Source organism: Lonchura striata, unplaced genomic scaffold (genome assembly GCF_046129695.1).
Source record: "Lonchura striata isolate bLonStr1 unplaced genomic scaffold, bLonStr1.mat Scaffold_123, whole genome shotgun sequence".
NCBI classification, from domain to species: Eukaryota; Metazoa; Chordata; class Aves; order Passeriformes; family Estrildidae; genus Lonchura; species Lonchura striata.
The window spans coordinates 671,781-688,156 of NW_027461088.1; the positions used below are offsets into that span (position 1 = coordinate 671,781).

At 50.3% G+C, this 16,376-nt stretch overlaps 1 protein-coding gene across 1 annotated transcript in view; it reads right to left on the reverse strand.

Moving 5' to 3' along the window:
* LOC144245875 (uncharacterized) overlaps positions 1 to 15,551 on the reverse strand; it is a 115,100-nt gene extending 99,549 nt beyond the window's left edge. Inside the window, 4 exon segments of the mRNA XM_077790606.1 lie at positions 7,141 to 7,143; positions 14,424 to 14,582; positions 14,788 to 15,047; positions 15,492 to 15,551. Coding sequence (XP_077646732.1) covers positions 7,141 to 7,143; positions 14,424 to 14,582; positions 14,788 to 15,047; positions 15,492 to 15,551 — 482 coding nt within the window.
* Between the last annotated feature and the right edge of the window lie 825 nt (positions 15,552 to 16,376).

Sequence of the window (16,376 nt, forward strand, 5' to 3'; positions counted from 1 at the left end):
CCAGGGTCACAATTGACTCCTTGCTTCCACGTAATCCCCTCAGTGCCAAAATGTCCCCTTCATTCCATGGGGAACACAAAAGATTTATAAAAACATTGAGCAAATCCCGCTTAAAACACTTGGGAACATCTGTTTGCATTCCAAAGACAAGTTAAAGGTGAGGATGGCACCAGCAGCTTCCATCTGCAACAGAGATCCAGGGAAAGGACAGGGACAGAGAATTCAGCTGGGAGACTCAGAGAATTCTGCTTCCAGAGATCATTTCTGGTCACACTTGTAGAAAGTGTGGTCCCTTCTAGAAAGGTGACACCATTCCAGGCAGCCTGTACTGAGCAGGTGGTTCCTGAGTGGGGTTTGTTGTTCAGGAAACCTGCTCAGGCTTTTGCATTCTTTCTTTCCCAAGAGGAAATCTTCTCCTGGGCCTGTGTGCAGGCAAAGCCCTGAGGAGAGCAGGTGGGACACGGTGCAATGGGCTGGGACATGGAGCTGCAGAGCTCAGGGACAAGGTTCTGCTGCAGGGCACAGGGATGTCAGTGCCAGGTGGGCGATGTCAGACATGGTGAGGCTGGGGGTGAGGAGCAGCTTGTCCAAACAGGGTCAGCCCTCAGGGGGCTCATTCTTCTTCATGCCGAGACCTCCTAAGGAGAACTTCAGTGTCAAGATCACCTGGGGAATGCTTCTATCCGCTCTTCTCCAAACTGGGAAATTAAAAACCCCACTAATTTGATTGAAGAATAAAAGGTCATGACGTGCACTTGGAAATCTTCCTCCTTAACAGAACTCCAGACTGACTCCAATCAGCTGCACAAGCCCTGGAGACTTGCAGACAATTGAATGAAGACAAAGCACCCCTGAGGGCTTTCTGTATTTTGATGATCCCCACGGTGGATTTGGGGCTGAGTCCAGAACACTCAGACACTGAGAGAAGGCTGAAGAAGCTGCTCAAGGAGTCAGAAGCAAAACTCCAAGTCCCTTGGAGCATCACTGGGCCCCACTGAGGGCAGGGACTGCCAAAGGCTCTCAGGTTGTGGGAACTCAAAATGTCTCTCAGACATTTTTAGAGGTTCCAGGCCTTGGTCAGAGACAGTCTAGACCCCAGCAGGCAGCTGGAAACAGCTGTGATTTTTAGTTTGAACCATGGAATGAATTACCAACCTTTGAGGTGGAACAAGCAGTCACAAAGGGTTAAATAGTATAGTAAAAGTAGTTAGAAAGCAGAGGGGAAATTTATTTTAGTATTGTACAGGGGGGTTTTAACACTTGTACAGGGGGGTTTTTACTTTGTACATGGGGGTCAGAAGTTCTAAGATGGAGGAAAGTGGGCTGATCCTGTTCTTCCTCCTTCTTCTTCCTTGCCTCCATGTTCTTGTTGATGTTGGCACTCACAGGTTGTTTTAGAGTAGAAAAGCACTTTGTAATATAGGTAGTAGGTATCGGGGAATAACTGTAAACATGTTATAGGTAATATATCTTATAAAAAATAGCAGCAGCCCTGGGCGGGGGAGAGAAGAAGAAGACACCAGACAGTCAGGGTGTCAGGAGTGTGTGCTTCTCTGCATGGGCTGCTGACCAAAGGGCTGCAGTCCAAGAACCTAATCTGTTAGATAACTAGCAATAAATCGTCTTGAGACCGAACAAGAAGAGGCTGCGGAGTTTTTCTTTGGGAACACAGGTTGGAGGAGAAGCTTTACCACCATATGAGACCCCAAACCAAACCCGGGGTTCTCACATCTGGCATCCCTGAGTGTGGGCACCAGCAAGAAGACCGAAAAGAAACATCAAACAACCTCCAACCTGCATCAGCGGAGAAAAAAAAGAGAAGAGCAGAGCACACACACTTGCCGTAAATTCCAAGAGAGGGAGCGGTCAGCTCGAGATAAGAACCTGACCTTCAGTGAAACAACTCGTCTCAGGGACTTTCCAGGGAGGAGATGACCCAGAAGCGTGCCTGGAATCTCTCACCTGTGACCTGCTGGACGGTGATCAGTGCCATCTCCGGACTGACCTCAAGCTGACACAGCTTTTGGTGAGAACGGTCAAAATTAAGAACATGGGGGGGGGAATTCTCCCAAGAGGAAAAAGAAATAGTATCTGCCTTCCAGGGCATCATCTCTGCCCATCCGGTGGAGATTGCTCAAAAGGAGATGAAAGATTTATTATTATGGGTGAGGTGTAACTTCCCACACTCATATCCAGATTTATTGTATGAGCCAAATTTTTGGCAGGAAATTAATAAGCAATTATATTATCAGGCTATAAAAAAATAATAAGCTTGCCGCAAAACTTTTATCTTCAGCAAGAACAGTTTTAGAGTCACTCTCACAACACGGCAGCTCAAGCCAGGCAGCTACGGCTCCTGGTGACAAACAGAGTGGGGGACAGTCCAGCCAGCAGCTTGGGACAGCCCCTCTCACCACAGACACAGGACAGGCAGGATTGCTTCCTGTGGAACATCAGGGAGATGATACCCCATCGCGTCCCGTGTCCCCAGGCTCTCACTGTTCCTCAGTTTCCCAAGAGTCCCTAAGCTCCTCCGACGCAGAAATTCCCCAGATGGAGGCAAGCAAGCCAGGCACAGCCGCGACCCTCAGTGGGAGGAAGGCATTGCCCGAGTCCAAACCCACGGTGGGGCGGCAGCGGCGGCGGCAGCAGCTCCAGTGGGGGAAGGTGTGAACGTGAGTGCAGAGCAGGGGGAGGAGGGAGAGGAAAGTGCTTTCGCATTTGCACAGGCTGGGAGTTCAAAACAGCCCGCGCAGAAAGCAAGGCCGGGGAGAGCGGATGGGGCAGGACGGATCGGGGCGAAAGCGGGGGGTGCGAGTGTGGCGGTGGTACGCTCGGAGCGCCCGGGGATGCGTTCGGTGTCGAGAATCCGTGAGGCCGCAGAAGCGGCCGCCCAAAGGGCGCGGGAACTTGGCTCCCTGACCACGGCAGCCAGGGCTGCTGAGGAAGCGGCAGAGGGACAGCGGGAGGCGTTCCTCGCTGCAGCTCAGACAGCGGGCATGCACGCGAAGGTTGAGCAAAACCCGACAGCCACGGGTGGAGGGGATTTCTCACATTTCGAACGCGCGGGACGGGCACACAGGGGCAGAGCCGGCGCGTGCAGGCTGTGGGTGCTGGCACGGAGCCAGGAGACGGGCAAAGCGAGACGGAAACATCAGGGCTGGAATGGGAACAGGAGGGTGGATACAGCAGCCTTGGGGGGGATGGCAGTGGCTCTGATTCGGAGGCGGTGCGGGGCGGAACGAGGCCAAAGCATAGCCGGGGTCGGAGCAGGAGCGTTCACTCCCCTGAGATGACGCAGGCAGGGATGGGGCGTGGCCAGGAGGTAAACATTCCTCAGGGCACCGTTCCGTCACAGTTCCCATGGCAACAGACAGCCCAAGCCCACAGTAAAACCCTGTCTGCTTCTGACATGGCCAAGTTAGAACAGTTATTGCAACAAGAGTCAGTTTCACCGACTGCAGGGATCGCAAATGTGAATCAGTTATTAGGAGAAATGCTCAAAGGTTTATCAGGAATTAGTGCGGGATTTGCAAATTTAAATCAGTTGACAGAAGAGATGCTCAAATGTTTATCGGAAGTGCAGATTGAAGAGCAGAGTGCGGTTCCCACCTCAGCTGGTCAGGCGGCAGCGCCATCTAGCGGCGGAACCACAACATTGCAACAGGCGTCACAGAACTTGTCCGGTCAAGGCACTGCGCCACCCAGTGGTGGGACTGTGACATTGCAGGACTTTTTTCCAGTTTCTTATAAGAAAAACTCCAGGGTGAAAAAGGTCACATCTGCACGGCAGCAGGAACCTCCACTGACACCGGAACAGTGCGGGACTCAGGACACTTCTGCTGAGGCCCAGCAACGGGAGGAAACGATACGCATCACCGCGTCGGAGGGTGTTCCAGCTTGGACAATTCCAAAATCAAGGTCTGCCAAACTTTCGGGGCAGGGAGAGTCAATTTTAATATCAAAGGGGGTTGTTGAATTTCTTTTACAATATTTAAGCACAGCCTTGGAGTCACAGCCAGAACTGTTGGTTCATCTTCCAAAAATTTTCCAAATAATGCAAGGCAGTCGTGTGTTCTCCTCCACAGCAGATGCTTCACTTTTCTCCAGAGACTTCCAGCCTTCATCTTCGCAGATGCTGCAGACGCCGTTGGTATCAGTGAGTGCTGCTGCACCAGAACTGCAGCCACAGCAGATGACTCCACTCTACAGGCAAGTACCCACTGAATTTACAGCTTTGCAGAGCGCAAAAGTGGACTGGCATGACATTCAAGCAGAGTTGGAGAAAGAGAAAGGTTTATTGCAGGGCTCAGGAAATATAACAATGCTGGTGAACTATGACGCTCAGGGCCAAAACCCGAGATGGGAACGCCTGGACCGTGGAGCAATCAAAGATTTAGCAAAGGCCATTCGGGACAATGGGTTGTCATCACCATATTTCAAGCAAATGTTAAAAAGTATTTTTGGAATGTATGACTTAACACCATATGATCTTAAACATCTTGCGACATCAGTTCTTACAGACACCCAAGCTCTCGTGTGGCAGAAGGCGTGGAGGAGATCCCTGGAGGAGCTGAGAGCCAGATACCAGGGCGGGCCGAATGCGAACCTCACCATGGTGCAGCTTGCTGGTGATCCTCCTGAGGATGATCCAACTCAACAGGCGGTGAGGCTCCCGCGTCATGTGCTCAGCGACATCAAAGAGGCAGCACGGAGGGCAATTCTTCAGATTGCTCCAGCGGGGGTCCAGGACACCATCTACACCGAGATCAAACAGGGTCCTTTGGAGCTGTTTTCTTCATTCGTGGATCGTCTTTCTCAGGCGGTGGAGCGGCAGGTGAGCGAGGAGGGAGCGAAACCACACCTGGTCAAAAGCCTCGTGTTCTCCAATGCCAATCCAGAGTGCAGATGGATCATCAGAATGGTGCGCACCAGGCCACCTTGGCAGACATGATTGAGGCATGCAGCAAGGTGGGGACACCACAACATGTTGCTTCCATCATGGAGGAACACTTGGGGGATCGAATTGAAAAACGTGTTAGGGAAGCTCTTGCAAATTATACAAAGGGCAACCCTAATGCAGAGAGACGGTGCTTTGGGTGTGGGGCACAAGGACATATTAAAAGGAATTGCCCACAACTTTCAAAGCCCAACAAGCCACCAGACCTTTGTCCTTGATGCAGGAGAGGGAAACATCTCACAAGTGAGTGTCACTCACAAACAGATGTGGATGGGAAACTTCTTCCTATTCCGGGAAACGGGAAAAAGAGCGCGAATCAACGCTAGCGCACTCAGACACAAATCCTGGCAGTGACACAGAACCAGCAGGGACAATCCTCAGGGAGCAACAAACAAAACCCCTCAGCAGAGCAATCTCCAAAATCCCCAGCGACCCAGACTTGGTACCACCCGGATTCCAATGCGTCTTGGCAACCTCCAAATTGACGTGTCTTTTGGACAATAGCCATGCAGTGATACCTACAGGTGTCACAGGGACTTCTTGGAAAAGGCAGGATTTTTTAATAATGGCCAGGGACAGGAGCAGTATCCTTGGACTTGTTGTTTATTCATCTTTGATTTCAGCAAACCGTAATGAGGAGTTGATGGTCACGGCAAAAGCCTTGCGACCACCTCTGACAATTCCATAAAACACACCGATTGCTCGAGCTGTGGCTCTGCCATCTCATCCAGAAAGGCAAGCCATGCCGGTGTTCAACAAACAGGACTCTTTTCCTGGTGATCAAGCAGAAGTGCATGCATCTTGGGTGAAACATTTGAGCCGGGATCGGCCCATTGTTACTTGTCAGTTGACTTGTAACGAGAAGACAATTGCTATTCCAGGGATGCTCGACACAGGAGCGGATGTTACAGTTATTTCATACATTTTTTGGCCTCGGGAATGGGGCTTGGTTGCACCTTTGGGTTCTCTCACAGGCATAGGGGGGAGTTCCCTGTGCATGCAGAGTGAGAACGCAATTGTTGTCACAGGCCCGGGAAAAAAGACAGCAGTTATCCGTCCTTTCATCGTGCAAGAGCCCATCACAGTATGGGGAAGGGACCTTTTGGCACAATGGAGACTGAAATTAGAATTGGATTTTTGACAGGGGTCACTGTGGCACTCGCCACTTTGAAACTGACATGGAAAACAAATGATCCTGTTTGGGTGGATCAGTGGCCCCTGGAGCGGAAAAAATTGAGTGCATTGAAAAAGTTGGTCCAAGAACAGCTGCAGAAGGGACACATCAAACCAACAGACAGCCCATGGAATTCCCCAGTGTTTGTCATTCGCAAGAAAACTTCAGGGTCTTGGAGACTGCTTCATGATCTCAGGAAAATCAACGAGGTCATCAGGACATGGGGCCACTGCAGCTTGGGCTTCCATCTCTCTCGATGATCCCAAGGGACTGGTCACTTGTGATCATTGATCTCAAGGACTGTTTTTTCAGCATTCCACTTCATCCAGATGATGCTCCACGCTTTGCATTTTCTGTCCCAAGCATCAACAGAGAGGAACCTTTGCAGAGATACCACTGGACGGTTCTTCCTCAGGGACTCAAAAACTCTCCAAGCATTTGCCAATGGTACGTGGCCCAAGCTTTGCATCCAGCACGAGAAAAACATCCAAAACCAAAAATTATCCATTATATGGATGATTTGCTCATTGCAGCACCAACAAAACAGGAGGTGCAAGAAGTTCGTGACTGTGTGATTGCACAGGTGCAAAAAGCAGGACTGGAAATTAGTACACCAAAAATACAGGAAATTGCACCTTGGAAATACCTAGGGTGGAAGATCATGAAACAAACAATAAGGCCACAGAAACTGGAAATCAACACAAAGGTCACCAATCTCCAGGACTTGCAACAGCTTTTGGGGGAGATCAACTGGATGAGACCGATCCTGGGAATCAGCAATGATGACATCTCGTCGTTGCTCGACCTTTTGAGAGGGGACAATAACATCAAATCTCCCAGAACTCTGACGCCTGAAGCAAAAAGAGACCTTGAAAAGATCACAGACATGATTCAGCAGAGACAAGCACATCACTTTGTAGAATCATTGCCTTTTCATTTAGCGGTGTTGGGGGAAACGGCACAGTTATATGGGTTGATTTTTCAGTGGGATTTGTCTCAAGTGGACCCTCTTTTGTTGATAGAGTGGGTTTTCTTAGCTTACAGGCCCTCAAAAACAATTCTCACGGATCTAGAAATGGTAGCACAGATTATTATTAAGGCGAGAACCAGGTTGCTGACAATGTCAAGCAGAGATTTCTCAGTTATTCATGTACCTTTAAAGAAAGTGTATTTTGAATGGGTGATGCAAAAATCACAGGATTTTGCAATTGCTTTGTTAGGTTATCCAGGAATTTGTACTGTTCATTTTCCAGCTCACAGGATGCTGAATGTGAAAGTAAATTTCAGGGAAAAACCAAAAATAAGCCAGGAACTGGTGGAAGGGGTGACAGTGTTCACTGATGGTTCGGGAAAAACTCACAAATCAGTGGTCACATGGCAAAATTCAAAAACAGGGGAGTGGGAATCAGATATTAAAATAGTACAGGGTTCACCACAAATTGTGGATATGGCAGCAGTGGTCAGGGTTTTTCAATTGTTTCAGAAACCATCAATCTGATCACAGATTCAGCATAGGTTGCAAATGTGGTCAAACGGTTGGAGGGGTCACTTTTGAAACACACTGACAATGAAATTTTATATTCATATTTGTCATGCATAAGGACGATCCTAGAAAGTAGAGAACATGCATATCAGGGCACATTCATCACTCCTAGGGTTCTTAGCAGAAGAAAATGCTAATGCAGACAGACTCACAATGACTATGTCACAGACATTGCTGGATATTTTTGAGCAGGCAAAATTGAGCCACGCATTTTTCCATCAGAATGCACAGGCGTTGATGGAATCCTTTCGCCTCTCCAAAAGTCAGGCGAGGGAGATCATCAATGCTTGTCCAGACTGTCAGCTTGTGCAGCCTCCTGCGTCTACAGGAGCTGTCAATCCAAGGGGATTGCAGAGTCTTCAGCTCTGGCAAGCTGATGTCACAAAATACCCATCTTTTGGGAGGCTCAAAAATATCCATGTCTCAGTTGACACATTTTCAGGGGCGATTTTTGCATCATTACATACAGGGGAGACCGCAGAACATGCCTGCAGACACTTTTTACAAGCATTTGCATCACTCGGGGTGCCACAAGAAATAAAAACAGATAATGGTCCAACTTATACAGGCATAGTGCTTGACAAATTTCTGAAAAAATGGGGAGTGAAGCACATTTTTGGTATTCCTTATTCTCCCTCAGGTCAAGCAATCATTGAAAGAACACATCACACCCTGAAATCCCTCTTGGATAAACAGAAAAGGGGAGAGGCAGGCTCAACACCTTATATGCGGCTGAACAAAGCTCTGTATGTATTGAATTTTTTAAATGGTTATTTCTCAGAGCCCACACCGCCAATTGTTAGGCATTTTACAAACAGTGCACAAGCAAAGTTAAGGGAAAATCCTTTAGTTTTGATCAGAAATCCAGAATCAGGACAAATTGAAGGTCCATTTACATTAATAACTTGGGGCAAGGGTTTCGCTTGTGTTTCCACAGAGCGAGGACCGAAGTGGGTGTCGGCGAGGCACGTGAAACCTTTCCGGGTGCAGACGCAGGTGGACGCAGACCCGAGGAGCAAAGAAGAGAGCACGCAGACGGAGGCAGACAACAACACTGCAGACGTCTCGTCAGACAACGACTGATTATTCAGAGACTTGGGGTTTTTTCAGGGAAATTAAGTGTCATTTGAACATTGCTGCATTGAGGGGTTTTTCACAGAGGTTGGGGACATGGACATGAAGTTTAGACAGGTAGTGTTCATGTGTCTCATTCTCTTGTCTGTTGCTTTGGACAATGAGACAGACTTTCCCATAAAACAACAGAGGGAAAATGTGTGGGAAACTTTGGCAAAGGCAGCGGGTCTGGACAGTATTTGTCTGACTCATTCAAAGCCAGGGAAACCACTTTCAACATGTTTGGTAGGTGTGCCAGTGAAGGAGTGGCCAATTCCAAAAAATATCCCTCCAAAGGTTTTGAAAACCTTTTTGGATCCTGTGGAAGGGTGGCATGCTTGGACACAATACCTTCCTGTGGCTCACCTGGAACCCCCAGAGTTAGACATTTTTGGGTCAACAAAAATGAAATACTGTATCAAATTTAATCCAGTGGGAGTGGCAAAGACAGATAATCATACAATAGATGTCACTTCGAATCAGTCTTTTTATAAAAATGCATCATCCTGGTGCAATTACACCAAGGTGACAAGCAAAGCATCCCTTCAACACCCAGTCACTTTACCAAAGGGAGTGTTTTTGATTTGCGGGGAAAGAGTTTGGCCTGCTATCCCTGCAAAAATCAAGGGCGGTCCATGCAGCATTGGGGAGCTCTCATTGATAACGCCTGATTTGAAAACTTTAAAGGAACAGACACGCAGGGGAAAAAAGATCCCTTGATCAATATAGTCCGAATTGTGATGATGATGTTTATACCTGGGACAAGGCTCGGAGAATTGCAGTTGCAATTTTCTCACCCCAAACATCATCGGGGGTGGCCTTGACACAATTGGACCACATAGCTTGCTGGTTGAGCAAACACAGTTGTGCCATTTCGTCTGCACTGAGTGACATGTTAACAGACATCAGCAGTGCAAGACAGGCAGTGCTTCAAAACAGGGCGGCAATTGATTATTTGCTGCTGTCATATGGGCATGGATGTGAAGAATTTGAGGGGATGTGCTGCATGAATTTGTCCGATCATTCAAAATCCATTCATGAAAATATGAAACAAATAGAAAGTAGTATCACCAAGTTGAAAAAAGTAACAGGGTCCTGGTGGGATGATTTCTTTAACCTTTTTGATCTCTCACCAGTGTGGAAAGAAATTTTGAAAATAATATCTTACATTCTTATAGGGCTTGTAGTTCTTCTGCTTGTCATGCCATGCATTTTCATGTGTATTCGAAGGGCCTGGAACAAAGTGGCAAAGCAGGTGTTTTTGGTTCAAACAGGGAGGGGAGATGTGGGAACTCAAAATGTCTCTCAGACATTTTTAGAGGTTCCAGGCCGTGGTCAGACGCAGTCTGGACCCCCGGAGGCAGCTGGATTTAGCTGTGATTTTGAGTTTGAACCATGGCATGAATTACCAACTTTGAAGGTGGAACAAGCAGTCACAAAATGCTAGATAGTATAGTAAATGCAGTCACAAAGTAGAGGGAAAAAATTTTGGTAGTGTACAGGGGGGTTTTAGTGCATGTAGAGGGGGGTTTTTACTTTGTACATGGGGGTCAGAAGTTCTAAGATGGAGGAAAGTGGGCTGAAGCCATCCTTCTTCTTTCTTCTTCCTTACCTCCATGTTCTTGGTGATGTTGGCACTCATAGATTGGTTTAGAATAGAAAAACACTTGGTAACGTAGGTAATAGGTATTGCGGAATAATTGTAAACATGTTATATGTAATATATCTTATAAAAGATAGCAGCAGCCCTGAGCGGAGAGAGAGAAGAAGACACTGGACAGTCAGGGTGTCAGGAGTGTGTGCGTCTCTGCCTGGGCCGCTGACCAAAAGGCCACAGCCCGAGAACCTAATCTGTTAGATAACTAGCAATAAATCGTCTTGAGACCGACCAAGAAGAGGCTGCGGAGTTTTTCTTTGGGAACACAGGTTGGAGGAGAAGCTTTACCACCACACGAGAACCCCAGCCAAACCCAGGGTTCTCACACATGGGTCCCACTGAGGGACAGGACTGAGAAAGTGTCCCCAGGTTCCAGTCAGAGCACAATACTGGAGACACTGATGACAGCTGGAGACAAGCAAGGGGAAGGTGTCTCTGGTGCTGAGCAAACCTGTATGTGTTTCAGGAATGCAAAGGGCCCAGGCCTGAGCCCCAGCCCCTGGAAAGGCAGATCCTGTCCCTCCCTCATTGCTCAGGGCTCTTCCCGGGATGGGCACTGGCATGTGGGGATGTGCAGTGCCAAGGGCAGGACCATGGGGCGGCCCCTGCCAGGCTGCTGAGCAGGGACAAGGAGGCACTGAGGCCCCAGGGCCGCAAGGGTCACTTGTCCCCTCGTGGCCTCAGGCCCAGGGCCAGCAGCCATGGCCAAAGGGCTGCACAGGTTGGCTCTGTCAGGGCCTTGCAGATGCTGCACATCCCTGAGCCCTCTGCAGCCCAGGCTGTCCCACGGTGTCCCTGCCCTGCGCCTCTGTCCCTGCAGGCTGTCGTCACCCCCGGCTGCCCCACCTCGCTGGCCCTTCCTTTGCTGGCAGCTCTGCCTCCTGCTGCCCCTGCCTGGCCACACAAAGCCTTGGGCTGCTCCAGGCTCCTGCTGGGGACGTGTTGCACCACAGCCCTGCCCTGGGAGGGAAATTCCTTTCTTCTGGTGTCCAGTCTGTGCCTCCCCAGCTGCCCTTGGTGCCATTATTTCTTTTTCTCACTGTTTTATACAAGGAAGAAAATCTCCATCCTCTCTGAAGTCACCCTTCAATCCCTCCCAGGCTATTCCTGTTCTGTCCTCAATCACCATATCACTGACCCCAGAGCCTGCAGCCTCTACGTGCTGGTTATGTGATGAGGCCTCCAAACCCCATCTTGGGAGATTTTTGGATCCTCTACGAGGTCTGTGAAAATGTAAAAACAGTCAAAGTTATTTTCTGCAAAATCTTGCAGTGACAGTACAAGGATCAATATCTTTAAACTGAATGAGGGTGGATTTACATTTGCTATAAGGATGAAATATTTTATAATTATGAGAGTGGCACAAAATGGCAACTGTTTTTCCAGTGAGATGTATTCCCCATCCCAAGAATGCTCCAAAATCAGGGAGTGTGTGCAACCTGACCCAGTGAAATCCCCTCCCCAAGGATGGAATTCCTGTTGTGTGGGTTCTCAGATGGGCTGGGTGCCCTCACAACACTTCTGGCCAGAATGTCTGCTGAGGGCAGCCAGGCTGCTGCAGGGGCAGTGACCTCACAGCCATCACCATGGCAGCCCTGTCCCCTGGGCCTGGCTCTCCCCTTTCCTCTGCCTCTGCCTTGTCTCTGCTGGCATGAAGATTTTTGTTGATAATATCTTGTCCCCAAGGTGCTGGGCCAATGGCTTCCCAGACAGGCTCCTGGAGCAGAAGTGGCTTTTCAGAGCCCAGCCAGAAATGAGCCCTGAGGCAGCAGCTCTGCAGCGCTGGCCACCAGGCCGGGTGCCAAGGGAGGCTTCTGGCCATGCCCTGCAAGCAGCTGCTGCTGCCAAGGTGCCTTTAGTGCCTCGGGCTGTCCCTGGCACAGCTCCCAGCACGGCACTCTGCCCTTGTGCCCGAGGCCTTCCCTGTGCTGGGGCTGGCCTGGGGCTGTTCCTGCAGCGGGACCTGCCCTGCTCCTGGCACAGGAAAGGCAGTTCCTGCCGGAGCAGGAGGCTCTGCCTGCAATGGGCTCAAACCACTCCAGCAAGGCCCTGCTGACTTCAAAATTGCTTCCTAGAGCAGAATATCCTATAATTGTTATAGATTCTGGACTGTGGAGTAAATAACTCTGGTTAAGAGCTTACTGTCTAGTCATGATCTGATTGTATTTATATAAATATATCTGGTATTCCATTAATCCTGTAGGAAAAATTGCATTGACAAATTGTTCAATTCTACCTGTCCAATCATTTATACATAAACCTTTGACAAATTCTGGGGCTGGGTGTGGATTCAGTCACTCCCAGTCTCCTCTCTTAGAAGGAATTGTAGAAGTCTGGGGACCCTGCAGGGGTTTGAGGATCCATGGTGGCTGTTGGGTGTCATTTTTCCATCTCATGACTCAGCAGGAGTTTCTCCAATAAAGAAATAAAGCTTTTGCCTGAAGCTCCCACTCTGCACATGACAGGAGTGTGTGTGACATCCTGGCTCTTTGGCAGCCTGGGGACTCCTGGGATGTCACCGTGGAGCCCCCGTGAGTGCCTGTGACAGATTGGTGTCTTTGCAGCCCAAGGTGCCCTGGGATGTCACCATGGAACGGCTGTGACTGCCTCTGACCACACGGCTCTTTGCCATCCCCAGAAACCCTTGGGAGGGCTCCATGGAGCCCCTGTCTCTATGTGTGACATTCCAGCTCTTGAACAGCCTGGAGACTCTTGGAAAGTCCCCATGGAACCCATCTGAGGTCCAGTGACAAATCTCATCCTAAGGAGGCAACCATCACCAGGAAACCCTGTTGCTATGGTCAGTTTCCATAGCAACCATCTCCAGCCCCTGTTGCTATGGTCAGTTTCCATGGCAACCATCCCCAGCCCCTGTTGCTATGGTCAGTTTCCATGGCAACCATCCCCAGCCCCTGTTGCTATGGTCAGTCCCTGGGCAGCTCCATGGAGACCCCATGCCAGGAGTGGTTGCCATGGACACCAGCTCAGGCCTGGAGCCCGTTGCCATGGCAACCATTGGCACTCCCATCCCCAGGGTCATGGATCCAGAACCACAGAATTGGCTGAGCTGGGAGGGACCCATCAGGATCCTCGAGTCCAACTGCTGGCCCTGCACAGGACACCCCAACAATGCCAGCCGGGGCCTGGCAGCGCTGTCCAAACGCTGCTGGAGCTCAGAGAGCCCTGGAGCTGGGACCCTTCCCTGGGGAGCCTGGGCAGTGCCCCAGCAGCCTCTGGGCAAAAACCTTTTCCTGAGATTCAACCTAAGCCTGCCCCGACTCAGCTGCAGCCGCTCCCTCCACTCCTGTCCCTGGGCACCAGAGTGAAGAGGTTCCCTCAGCCCCAGCCAGGGACCCGCTCCCAAGGCTGCTGCCATGGCCACCAGGGCTGGCATCAGCTGGGATGCTTGGTTTCCACAGGCCGGGGTTCAGGAATGGCATTTCTCAATTTCCTGCTCCCGCTAAAACCTTGCATGCACTCATTGCCCTCCCACCTTCCATTGAATGAAAAAAGGGAAAGATCTCAGGCTGGGATAAAAACAATTTACTGGGAATAGCAACGAGATGAGGAACAAACAGGAATAGAAAAAAAATTGACAACAGAAGGGATAAGAAAAACTATTTACAGGGAAAACTACATCACCATCAATTGTATCTTCCTATCCACATGTTTCCTCCTGCATGGAAAGGACACCCGTCTCCTCAGGGAAAGACAGAGAGAGTCCCTTTCCTGCCCCGGCAATGACCTGAGGTGGGAGTGAATGTAGTGACAGGGCCATGGCCAGACCCTCATGTTCTTCAATCCCACATCAGGTCATTGGCAGGGGCAGGAGAAGGTACAGGTGTCTTCCCAGCATGGATCACAGGGAACATGGATCACCAGGGCTCTTCCCAACATTGTCCTCCAATGGGGGATTAAACTGGATCAGTGCACAAAGCTCTTCCTGCAGCTGGAGAATTTTCAGGACTTCCCTTACTGGTGGCTCCATTGGTGTTTGGTCAAGTGAGAGCTCTGGGTGAAGCTCTTCCCACACTGGGGACACAAGTAGGGCCTCTCCCCAGTGTGGATACGTTGGTGGCTGACAAGAGTGGAGTTTTGCTTGAAGCCCTTGCCACAGTCGGGGCAGAGGAAATGCCTCTCCTCGGAGTGAATCCGCTCATGCAGGAGGAGATTTGAGCTGCTGTGAAACGTCTTCCCACAAGTGAGGCACATGTAGGGCCTCTCCCCGGTTGAAGCCCTTCCTGCAGTCAGGGCAGCGGAAGGGCCTCTCCTCTGTGTGAATCCGCTGATGTACAAGGAGATTGTAGCTGGTCTGAAAACTCTTACAACACTTGGGATACTCGTAGGGTCTCTTCCCAGTGTGGATGCGTTGGTGGCGGACAAGGGCAGAGCTGCAGCTGAATCCCTTCCCACACTCCCCACACTTGTAGGGCCTCTCCCCAGTGTGGATGCGTTGGTGCCTGATGAGTTGGTAGCTCCAGCGGAAGCCCTTGCCACACTCCCCACACTCATAGGCCCATTCCCCGGTGTGGATCATCAGGTGTCGTTTCAGATTATTGATCTGCCTGAAGCTCTTCCCACACTCTGAGCACTCGTAGGGCTTCTCCCCATCATGATGCTGCTCAGGGACCACCAGCTCCAAGCTCTGCCTGGAGCTCTGGCTGAAGCTCTGCCCACCTTCCTGGCCCAGAGTGGATCTTTCCTCCTCAGAGCATCCTGGGCTGGGCTTGCAGCCCCTCCTCCTGTGGTGTCGCTGGGGATTTTCCTCCCTGTTGGATTCCTGCGCTGTGGAGTTGCTTAAAACAGCTTCTTCCATAAGGTTCTGCTGCAGGGATTTATCCTTCCTGATCTCCATCCTCAGCTCCTGCTCTGGGGGAGGAAGGACAAGGAGAGGATGGGATTTGCCTCCATGCCACAGGGAAGGGCAAGGAGATCCCCCCAGGGCATCCCCAGCAGGAGGGCACCGGCAGCGGGGCTGTCCTGCAGCTGGGGGCCATGCTGGGCTGGGAGATGGAGCAGGAGAGAGGGGGAAAGGGGCACTGACTTCCTCCTCACCTGCTTGGGGGTCCTGAGGCATCTTCCTCTTCCTCACAAAGTTCTCCATGTGGCGAACTTTTGGGTATGGGAAATCCTGTTTTGGGAGGAAAACAAGTGATGAGCACAGTGAGATTTGTACTGGCTTCAAAGCAAACCAGGGGGAGAGTCTAAGCCAGAATGACAATTGAATAAGAAAATTAAGATCAAAGCAATGATACAGAAACACTGGTTTAAACTCACAGAGTCAGGATATAACCTGACACCCCGTTGCTCAGGGTGGTGGTAGCAGTCTGATGAAATGGTGGCTGCAGTCCAGCTGGAGTGATGAACGTGATTCTGTCAAAGCAGTGATCCTGTAGAAGGGTCTGGTCTTCCTCTGAAGGTCCAGTGGTGCTTATGGAGCTCTTGTCCTCTGGGAATGCAGTAGGCAAGGTGGTTGTGGTGTTGCAAATGGTGAGATTATATCCAGGCAGGAATGCTTGGTTCCTCCCTCTGGGCGGAGCATCCCACAATGGGATGATGTAATTTTATCAGTGCTGCAGTGACACTCAATGGCCCATTAACAGAAGATGGCCCCTGGAGGGCGTTATCAGGGCTGAGCCATGGAAGAGATAAAGAACATTGCCCCACCTGTTGATAACAGTTTATGGAGATGGAGACTGAAAACACTTTTGGTTACATCTGACACTGAAACCTGAAACAGTGAGGCAATCCCTGCTCGGGGTGGGGGGTGAACACCACCCCCCTTACCCAAACTGGCTCAGGTGTAAAACCCCCACCCTGGGAAGGCCACGCACACAGGGGACAATGTCACACTTGCCCCACCCCAGGGGAGACCTCTGTCCCTGTCACTCCCTTGCTCTCTCCCCTTTTCTCTTTCTTTGCATCTCTC